The 11,641-nt window shown below is 44.3% G+C and overlaps 1 protein-coding gene across 1 annotated transcript in view; it reads left to right on the top strand.

Annotated features, from left to right (window-relative positions):
• Nucleotides 1–4,538: 4,538 nt before the first annotated feature.
• Nucleotides 4,539–11,641, top strand: part of LOC140424968 (protein lifeguard 1-like) — an 82,295-nt gene continuing 75,192 nt past the window's right edge. Inside the window, exons 1-2 of the mRNA XM_072508702.1 lie at nt 4,539–4,686; nt 4,852–5,212. Of these exons, the coding sequence (XP_072364803.1) occupies nt 4,876–5,212 (337 nt within the window). The 5' untranslated portion in view covers nt 4,539–4,686; nt 4,852–4,875. The remainder of the gene's footprint in view (nt 4,687–4,851; nt 5,213–11,641) is intronic.

Genomic DNA, 11,641 nt, shown 5'->3' with positions numbered 1-11,641 from the left:
AATACCAGGTCCAGTACCGCCCCTTCCCTAGTTGGACTGTCTACATATTGTTTTAAGAAGCCCTCCTGGCTGCTCCATACAAACTCCGCCCCGTCTAAGCCCCTGGCACTAAGTGATTCCCAGTCAATATTGGGGAAGTTGAAGTCTCCCATCACCACAACCCTGTTGTTTTTACTCTTTTCCAAAATCTGTCTACCTATCTGCTCCTCTATCTCCCGCTGGCTGTTGGGAGGCATGTAGTAAACCCCCAACATTGTGACTGCACCCTTCTTATTCCTGATCTCTACCCATATAGCCTCACTGCCCTCTGAGGTGTCCTCCCGCAGTACAGCTGTGATATTCTCCCGAACCAGTAGCGCAACTCCGCCTCCCCTTTTACATCCCCCTCTATCCCGCCTGAAACATCTAAATCCTGGAACGTTTAGCTGCCAATCCTGCCCTTCCCTCAACCAGGTCTCTGTAATGGCAACAACATCATAGTTCCAAGTACTAATCCAAGCTCGAGATTACAACCCTAGAGGTCCTGTCTTTTAACTTTCTACCTAGCTCCCTGGACTCCTGCTGCAGGCCTGTTTAGCGTGGCCAATCCACCTAACCTGCACATCTTTGGGTTGTGGCGCGAAACCCACGCAAACACGGGGAGAATGTGCAAACTCCACACGGACTGTGACCCAGAGCCAGGATCGAACCTGGGACCTCAGCGCCGTGAGGCAACAGGGCTAACCCACTGTGCCACCGTGCTGCTTTTTTAGGGTGGTTTTACAGAAGGAGCGAGAGACAGAGCGGGTTAGGCAGGGAATTCCAGAATATGCAGCCCAAACAGCAAACAGAATATCTGGCAATTGCACAAAGGTCAGAATCAGTGAAATGGGTTGTGAGACCATGGCGAGAGTTAAACACAAAACAGTCTCTGGTTCATTTATAGATGTCTACAGTAGAAATTAACACCAATGTTCATAGCTAAATCACTGCTGCTGTCCTTTATTTCCATCTCTAACAGCTTGTATTGTATGTAAATTAAAGCACAGACAAAGCAAATTCAAATGTCCCTAATGTTAATGTATGCATGTATCCAGTGTGTGTATGTTGCCATTTTTAAAATAATTATTAATGCTACCCATCAACAGAAAGAAATATTCCACTGTTCCACTCTGACCTATGTATAAACCTGTGACAAAACAGGATACAGTTCATAGGATCCTTATACAGAATAATCTATGTTGACATAGGGTAAGGTACAGACTGTAATATAAAAACAAAGTTAAAATTTAACTACTGTAAAAGTCTATTAGTATAGGAACTGAGGAGATGGGAACGGAGAATAGCCATTCGGCCCCTCGAGCCTGCCAATCAAAAACAATATATTTGTTGGATTAAGATCTTTTTATTTATTTTTAAAATTTTAAATATATTTTATTGGTGCTGAGAATGTGAACATAAAAAGATTTCAAGACAGGAAGCAGCTGTTGGTTCCAATAAACCCACCGTTTTTTTTAGAAAATATTTTATTGAAGCATTTATAATTTTCACAGTTTAACACATTAACATCTCTTCAACAACCACGCGGGTCAACACACGTAAAGAAAGAAAAAAAACAACCTACAGAACAATATCCCCTACTCCCCCCGCTCTATTCCCTAGCTACCCGAAAACTATATTCTCTGAACCCACCGTTTTTTGATTAACCTGAACCCACTACTTAATAACTTCATATTATATATTCGATATCATGATCCACCCAATGATAGAAAGATGAAGTAGTGTTCTCCGAGATGGTGTGTAAAAATACAGAGTCCTATTTTTTAAATTAGTCGTCAATAACAATTTATGTTGCTCTGGCCCAATCCAGGTTATTGCTATGTGCTCCCTTTTAAATGACAATTCCCAAAATCGGCCTCAATTTCTAAAATGGAACAAATTAATAAAAGAAGCAAGGAAGTGATCAATATGAAGCACATCATATTGTATTAACTACACTGGACATCAATCATGTGTCAACTTTAAAAACACAGAGTATGGCAGATTCAGTTTGGTAGTTTGGTTTATTAGTACCATGAATAAACCTCGAGTCACATACCACAGTGGACATAGATACATAGCATATCGGAGTAGGAGGAGGCCTTTTGGCCCTTCGAGCCTGCTCCGCCATTTATCACGGTCATGACTGATCATCCAACTCAATAGCCTAATCCTGTTTCCTCCCATAACCTTTGATCCCATTCTCCCCAAGTGCTATATCTAGCCACCTTTGGAATATATTCAATGTGACGTCAAAGCAGAGTTATCTGCTGGCGGGTGGCATGGTGGCACAGTGGTTAGCACTGCTGCCTCAGAGCACTGAGGACCCGGGTTTGATCTCGGCTCTGGGTCACTGTCCACGTGGAGTTTGCAAATTCTCCCCTTGTCTGCGTGGGTCTCACCTCCACAATCCAAAGATGTGCAGAGTAGGTGGATTGGCCTCGCTAAATTGCCCCTTAATTGAAAAAAACATAATTGGGCACTATAAATTTTTTTAAAAGTGTTATCTGCTGGTGCTCAATGTTTGTAAATAAAGAGAACCCAGTTCATCTTTCCACAGAAAATGGGAGAATTGGTTCAAAATGAAGATTTTGGTTAACAGGCAGAGGAGAAACACAGAGTGTGAACTATAATCACACATACCCAGGAACGTTAATTGTTAATAGAAACAAAGATAAGGAACACTTACTTGTTCCTTGATTTTTCCAACACAGAAACTTTCTTACAACCTCTGTTGACAAATTACATCAGATTTATAAATTTAACCCAGAATAGATTAAAGAACCAAATGTAGAACAGGATTAATTTGACAGATATACATTTAATATTGCCTCATGGCACCGAGGACTCGGGTTCGATTCCAGCCCTGGGTCACTGTCCGTGTGGAGTTTTCACATTCTCCCCGTGTCTGTGTGGGCCTCACCCCCACAACCCAAAAATGTGCAAGGTAGGTGGATTGGCCACTCGAAAATTGCCCCTTAATTGGTAAAATGAAAAAAAAAACATTTAATAAAGGTAAATGATAAGAAGCACCTGACAACCATTTTATTTAGCTTGACCCAGGAACAATCCAAATTTTCACTCTTTCCCAGAAAATTAGCTGTAAATTGATAAATAATAGATCAGATAAGAAATTTGGTAAATTTTATCAATATTAGGTAATAAAGGCAGCTGCATGAATCACTTTTTGCACTGTGTTATTAGTTTAAAAAGGAAAAGTGGTTTTATTTGTTTGAATTAATGAAAAATGATCAGAAGATAAGAGGACACTGGTGGGTTCTATACTAAGGGTCAGATTGAGATTTCCTAAAGCCTGAGAGAATAAGCATAGTGCCTGGTTCATTACTAAATCTGGAAAACCTGAAGCTTGGCTGTCAAGAAGATTTGTTTCTTATTGTCTTTTTCCAGCAGGCAATTTTAGTGAACTGTGCAAATTTATCCTGAGATTGCCTCTTTCTGAACAAGATATGCCCTTTGGGAGCCAATGTACCAACACTGCACTTACCAAAACAGCTATTGACACATTAGCTGATCAGCATTAGAAGCTGAAACACCTCTATTATGCTTAGAGCTCCTGGGCTAGGAGATGAAAAGTAAACCAGCTTTCTTGATCTTCAACATTATTTGTTAACTCCTGCCAGGAAGTGCATTTGTGTGTAGATCAGGCGAGGACAGGACTTGAGCATGGCTCGGATGCCCCCCAAGGTTGAATAGTCCTCCAAACTTTATTTCCATGGTCTCACACATGAAGATAGGTCATTTGAAAGCAGTGCCATTGTATGAGCCATTTAAAATTTTTTTTCAAATTATTTCTTTCTCAGAGTTACAAAGCCAATGCGCAGAGTGGACAGGGCAAAATCTTAATTCATCTCATTGCTTGCTCCAAAAAACAATTCAAATTGACTCCAATTCATAGTCCCCACAAGAGAGACATACTAGATCCAAGCTGACAAGAAAAGGCGTTGCATCTCATCTTGAGCTTGATCTGACACTTGATCTTGGTGATAGACATCAATTCAGATGAGACGCTGAGAAGCAGTGAACCGATACTTTAATAAGCTAAATATGTGCCGACCAGTAGCTCCTCCCGCGCTGCAGGGCTGACCCAGGTCAACAGGCTTTATACCTCCACAGCTGGGCGGAGCCACAGGCAGAGCCAACAGCAGCACCAATAATAACATTCCAACAGTACAACAGCAACAACCAATAACAGAACAGCAATAACAATAAGTATATACAACAGTGGAGTAACAATACTAATAGAACAGTAGAACATATATACAACAGCCTTACGTAGCCATACGTGGCTCACCACACTTGGCCAAAGGGCCGAGAAGCAATGTGTGAGCTGTTTGTGGAATTATGAGAAGAGAGAAACTAGGGCGGGGGTGTGGACAAATTACCTATTTTATTTTCTCTCTCTTTTGTCAATGATTTACTTCATATCAATGGTTACAGAGATACATCACTTGGAATTTATTCAACTGAAAGTTTCCAAGGAAACCAAAGACATACGTCAGGAAGTATGACTTTGAAACAACAGATAACGTCACGAAGAGCCATTGTAAACAAAAGGCGTTGGTTTGTACCTTACACCAGTTAGTTCCTGCAGACAGTTTGCCGTACCTTTGCTTGAACAACTGTTAGTTTGAACCAGGAATAATCCGAGTAAGTACAGTCATTCTTATTTTATTAAATATCTGAATTGAAGTAAGATGAAGCATGTGGTAATATGTTCTAGCACCTCATGTTCTAGTTCTGCAAGAATTTAGCAAATCTTTTCAGACGTATTATGACACAGAAATATATTAATTTAAATGATTCTTAATCTAGAGAAAAATACAACAGCGACTGGAAATGGATAAGACGTCACGTGTGAATATAATGGAACAAGGTGCACCGGCATATGGAGAGTATCCTTACCCTCCAACACAGTCACTCCATCCAGCATCACCTTTGGGGTACTCTCAAGGCAGTCATCAGCAGGATTACCCACCAGGCTACCCTTCTCAGGAATACCCTGCTCCAAGGTATCCACCCCAGAATTACTCACTGCAGGGCCAACCTGCAAATGAACCATATCAGGCTTTCACAGGGGCTCCTTCAGAATCACTAGATGATGCACCTCCAGAGTACCAAGATGAATTTGCAAATGAAACAGCACAGAACTTTGCAGAGAAAGTCATCAGGAGAGGTAAGTCATTCTCTTAATGGATAAGCACTGTCTCTCTCTACATAGTATCCTTCTTGTTCTAGGTTTGATGCGATAGTAGGCCTCAACAACTATCTCAACAAAGAACAAAGAACAATACAGCACAGGAACAGGCCCTTCGGCCTTCCAAGCCTGTACCAGTCATGATATCAACCTTGGCTAAAACCCTCAGCACTTCCTTGTGCCTATCTCTCTATACCCGTCCTATCCATGCATTTGTCAAGATGCCTTTTCTTTTTTTTAACAAACAATTTTATTGAAGTATTTTTGGCATTGTAAACAGCAACAATATACATTAGTGTGCAAATATCAATTACAAAAACATAGTGCAAATAACAGTTCCTCTTTCGCAAATAGACCCGCCTATTCTTCCCCCCTTCTCTACACCATCCTACCCCCCCCCCCCCCCCCCCCCGTGCCACCCCCCGCTGACGATTAGTTCCCCGCGAAGAAGTCGATGAATGGTTGCCACCTCCGGGCGAACCCCGATAGTGATCCTCGTCCTATAGGCCAATTAAGGATATTGGCCTATAGGACCCACAGGCTTCCGGATCTTTATCCCGTTTTAATATCAACGAGATGGTGGCTTGCGACATCGTCGGGGGTAACACCCCATTGTCCCTCGCCTTGTTAAACACCCTAACCAGCATCGGCCCCACTTCCCCAGAGAACTTTTAGTAGAACTCCACTGGATACCTGTCCAGCCCCGGGGCTTTACCCGACTCCATTGGCCTTCAGGCCCCCCATTACTTCTTCAGCCGTAATCGGGGCCCCCCAGCCCCTCTCCCATCCCCCTACCCACCTTTGGGAAGGTCAGCCCATCTAAGAAGCGCCTCATCCCCTCCAGCCCTGTGGGGGGTTCCGAGGTATACAGCTTGCTGTAAAAGTCCCTGAATACCCTGTTCAATCCTGCCAGGTCTCCAACCCGGTTCCCTGCCCGTCCACTACCGTCCCTATTTCCCTGGCTGCCTCCTTCTTCCTCGGTTGCTGTGCAAGCATTCTGCTGACTTTCTCCCCATACTCATACACCACGCCCCTTACCTTTCTGAGCTGCTCTATGGCCTTCCCAGTGGATAGCGCCCCCAGCTCCGCCTGCAGTCTCCGTCGTTCCCTAAGTAGCTCTGCCCTCGGGGACTCCGCATATTCCCTGTCCATCTGTATCATCTCCTGAACCAGTCTGTCCATCTCCGCCCTGTCCATTCTGTCCCTATGGGCTCGGATTGAGATCAGTTCCCCTCTCACCACCGCCTTCAGCGCCTCCCAGAGCACCGCTGCTGAGACTTCCCCTATATCATTGACCTGCAGGTAGTTCTGCATGCATTTCCCCACTCTCTCATACACCACCTCATCTGCCAACAATACCACCTCTAACCTCCATTGTGGGCGCTGGTAACTGTTGTTTTCCCCTCCAGCGCACAAAAGTTCAAATAAGTCGGGGGAAAAGGTCTAAAAGTCTGACCGGAGCGAGAGCCACCAAATGCACGACTTACTCCCTCATAGCCGCCACCGGCAGTCTCCGTCAAGATGCCTTTTCAACGGCATTACTGTTTTTGCTTTGTTATGGGCCTGAGTTTAGAGTACCCTAAAGTGTATCATGGAGTTCACCTGACCTAAAACTTTTAATAGATTGTGGTATGGGGAGCACACGGCCCACTCTACAGGTGCGGTACAGCAGAAATGGAAAAGTATTTTTTAAAGCAAAACAATGTTTATTCTATGAACTCAAGTTAACCTTTTTAAAACATACAGTGAACATCTTAGCAACCATTAATTCAAATACAACCCCCAAAGACTACAACACTTAGTAAACCTTTAAACTTTCCCTTTTAACATCCATACGACTTAAAAACAAAACCTTTATCAGAAGCACATCAGGTTAAAGTCACTACTGAAAACATTTATAATTCTGAATTCACCAAATGATCAAGAGATAGTCTTTTGATGGCAGAGAGAACAGCAGTTGGCAGAGAGAACAGCAGTACACCTGCTTGGTCTGGCTTCAGCTCCAACACTGAAAACAAAACTAAAACACACCCTGCAGCAAACAGCTTAAAATGAAAGTAAAAAGCTGACAGACAGCCCAGCTCCACCCACTCTCTGACATCACTGCAGTAGTAAACACCCATTTCTTAAAGCTACCCTCAGTACAGATATTTATATACACACTCATTTATAAACACCCATTTCTTAATGGTACATTTCTTAAACACCCATTTCTTAAAGGTACTCCCACATGACAGCTTCCACAACCTCCCCTGGCAACACATTCCAGACACTCACCACCCTCTGTGGAAAAAACCTGCATGCACATCTCCTCCAAACTTTGCCCCACGGACTTTGAACCTATGCCTCCTGGTGACTGATCCCTCCAACCTGGGAAAGAGTGCCTGCCCACCCACTCTATCCGTGCCCCTCAATCTTGTAGACTTATCAGGTCAACCCTCAACCTCCGTCGTTCTAATGAAAACAGTCCGAGTCTATTCAGCCTCTCCGCATAGCTAACACGGTTCAGAACAGGCAACATCTTGGTAAACCTCCTCTGCACCCTCTCCAAAGCCTCCACATCCTTCTGGTCGTGTGGCGACCATAATTGTGCGCAATATTCCAAGTACGGCCTTCCCAAGGTTCTATACAACTGCAGCATGACTTGACAGTTTTTATACTCAATGGCCCATCCAATGAAGGCTAGCATTCCGTAAGCTTTCTCTTTTAAAAATAAATTTAGAGTACCCAATTCATTTTTTCCAATTAAGGGGCAATTTAGCGTGGCCAATCCACCTACCCTACACATCTTTGGGTTGTGGGGGCGAAACCCACGCAAACACGGAGAGAATGTGCAAACTCCACACGGACAGTGACCCACGCCGGGATCGAACCTGGGACCGTGGCACTGTGAGGTAGCAGTGCTACTCACTGTGCCACCATGCTGCCCCCTACCGTATGCTTTCTTGGCTATCTTGCCCACTTGTGTTGCCACTTTTAAAGATCTCTGGACCTGCATGCCCAGATCTCTCTGACTTTCTATATTCCCAAGGGTTTTGTCATTTATGGTATATTTCCTCTCTATGTTAGACCTACCAAAATGTATTACCTCACATTTGTCTGGATTAAACACCTTTTTCCATTTTTCTGCACAAGTCTCCAACCTACCTATGTTCTGCTGTATCCTCTGACAATCCTCAACACTTTCTGCCACTCCACCAACCTCGGTGCCATCCGCGAACTTACTACTCAGAACAGTTTTACATATGAACATTTTCCTCCAAATTGTTTATGTATACTACAAACAACAGAAGCCCCAGCACTGATCCCTGTGTAACACTACAAGTCACAACGTTCCATTCAGAAAAACACCCTTCTACTGCTACCTTTTGCCTTCTGTGACTGAGCCAGTTCTGTATCCATCTTATCACCTCACCTCTGATCCTGTGTGATTTCACCTTTTGTACCAGTCTGCCATGAGGCACCTTGTCAAAGGCTTTACTGAAGTCCATGTAAACAACATCCACTGCCCTCTCCTCATCAATCATCTTTGTCACCTCCTCAAAAAGCTTGATCAAGTTAGTGAGGCACGACCTCCCCTTCACAAAACCGTGCTGTCTATGGCTAATGAGTCCATTTATTTCCAAATAGTATAAATCCTGTCTCTGAGAATTCTCTCCAATAATTTACCTACTACCACCCTATAGTTTCCTGGATTATCCCTGCTACTTTTCCTAAACAGCGGTACCACATTAGCTATTCTCCAGTCCTCTGGGATCTCACCTGTAGCCAATGAGGTTACAAAGATGTCAGTCAAGGCCCCAGCAATTTCCTCCCTTGCTTCCCTCAGTATTCTGGGGTAAATCCCATCCAGCCCAAGGGACGTATCGTCATTAATATCTTTTAAAAGACCCAATAGCTCCTCCTTTTCAATGTCAACATGACCCAGATTGCCCACACACCCTACCCAAGAATCATCTTCCGCAAAGTCCTTTTCTTTGGTGAACACTGATGCAAGGTACTCATTTAGTATCTTGCCCATTTCCTCTGGCTCAACACATAGATTCCCCCCACTGTCCTTAAGTGGTCCAATCATTTCCCTGGCTACCCTCTTGCTTTTTACATATGAATAAAAAGCTTTGGGATTTACCTCAATCCTCTTGCCAAGGATTTTTCATGACCCTTCCTGGCCCTCCTAATTTCCCTTTTAAGTACCTTCCTACTTTCTTTATACTCATCAAAGGTTTGATTAGAATGACGGAGGTTGAGCGGTAACCTGATAGAGATCTACAAGATTATGAGGGGCATGGATAGAGTGGATGGGCAGGCACTCTTTCCCAGGGTGGAGGGACAGTCACCAGATGTTATAGGATTAAGGTCCATGGGGCAAAGTTTAGAGGAAAAGTGCGAGGCAGGCTTTTTACACAGAGGGTGGTGAGCGCCTGGGACGCGTTGCCAGGGGAGGTTGTGGAAGCAGATACATTAACGGCGTTCAAAAAGCATCTTGACAAAAACATGGATAGGATGGGTACAGAGGGATACGGCACAAGGAAGTGCTGAGGGTTTTGGCCAAGGTTGGTACCATACTGGCTAGGAGGGCCAAAGGGCCTGTTCCTGTGCTGTATTATTCTTTGTTCTAAGTTTTGACTGGCCCCACCCTTCAAGAGCGTACAAAAGCCTTCTTTTTCTTTTTGACGAGGTTAACAATATCCCTCGTTATCCAAGGATCCCTAAACTTCCCATACTTGTCCTTTGTTCTCTCAGGAATGTGCCTTTCCTGAATCCTAATTAACTGTCGCTTGAAAGGCTCCTACATGTCCCATGTTGATTTACCCTCCAACAGCCGCACCCAATCCAAATTCTTCAATTACTGTCTGCCGTTATCATAATTTGCCTTTCCCCAGTTTAGCACTTTAAGGCAAGGGTTACCCTCATCCCTATCCAAAAGTACCCTAAAACTTACAGAATTGTGGTCACTACTCCCAAAATGTTCCCCTACTGAAATCCCAACCACCTGTCCAGGCTCATTCCCCAATACCAGGTCCAGTACTGCCCCTTCCCTAGTTGGGCTAGCTACATATTGCATCAAGAAGCCTTCCTGGATACACCTTACAAACACTGCCCCAACCAAGCCCCTAGCACTAAGTGAGTCCCAGTCAATATAGGAGAAGTTAAAATCACCAACCATAGTAACCCTGTTACTTTTGCACATATCCAAAATCTCTTTACCTATCAGCTCCTCTATCTCTCGCTGGCTGTTGGCAGTCCTGTAATAAATGCCCAGCATTGTGATTGCCCCCTTCCTGTTTCTGAGCTCTACTCAGATTGCCTCATTGTATGAGCCCTCAGAGGTGTCCTGCAGTACGGCTATAATATTCTCCTCAACCAGTAATGCTACTCCCCCACCCCTTTTACATCCCCCTTTATCTCTCCTGAAGCATCTATATCCTCCAATGGTCAGCTGCCAATCCTGCCCTCCCTTTAACCATGTTTCTGTGATAGCCACACATCATAATTCCAAGTGCTCGAATAAGTGTTCATCTGCCTTACCGATCATACTTCTGGTGTTGAAACAAATATACTTCAAACCACTGCGTTTGAGCAGACAGGGTGATGCTGTTTTCTTATTTTGGTTTCCCCTTCAGTTATTACACTTTCTAAGCTGACGCTCTGGTTTTCACCCTCCTGCCATACTAGTTTAAATCCTCCTGAGTGATGTTAACCAACCTCCCAGCCAGGATATTGGTGCCCCTCCAGTTTTGATGCAACCCTTCCTTCTTGTACAGGTCACATCTGCCCCAGAAGATATCCCAGTGGTCCAGAAATCTGAAACCTTCCCTCCTACACCACCAGTTTAGCCACGTATTTAGCTGCACTATCCTCCTATTTATAGCCTCACTGGCATGTGGCACAGGGAGTAATCCTGAGATTACAACCCTAGAGGTCCTGCTTTTTAGCTTGCTGCCTAACTCCCTGAACTCCTTCTGCAGGACCTCATCACTCTTCCTGCCTATGTCATTCGTACCTATGTGTACTATGACCTCTGGCTGTTCCCCCTGCCCCTTCAGGATGTCCTGTGTTCATTCAGAGATATTGTTGATCCTGGCACCAGGGAGGCAACATACCATCCTGGAGTCTCTTTCACGTCCACAGAAGCGCCTATCTGTGCCCCCAGTATGGGTCTGAACCATGCTGTCAGCATTTTTAAGCACCATACTTTAACCAGCTGAGCTAAACAGCCCTATGCTTTGGTGCTCAGTGCGCTTGCAGCACCCAGAAACACGCTATTGAATGGCACTCAGGTTAGATAGGCGCCTCAGCGGTGAATGAGCAGCCAAGGCCGCACAGTGCCCATTTTCTGCACTGAGGAGTTTTGCTCACGGAACTCCTCAGTGTAGCGAGAGATGGGGATATCATTTTAAAACCAAC

Source organism: Scyliorhinus torazame, chromosome 6 (assembly GCF_047496885.1).
Source record: "Scyliorhinus torazame isolate Kashiwa2021f chromosome 6, sScyTor2.1, whole genome shotgun sequence".
Lineage (NCBI taxonomy): Eukaryota > Metazoa > Chordata > Chondrichthyes > Carcharhiniformes > Scyliorhinidae > Scyliorhinus > Scyliorhinus torazame.
Note: the sequence above shows the minus strand (reverse complement) of the source record. Positions and strands in the feature narration are given on the sequence as shown.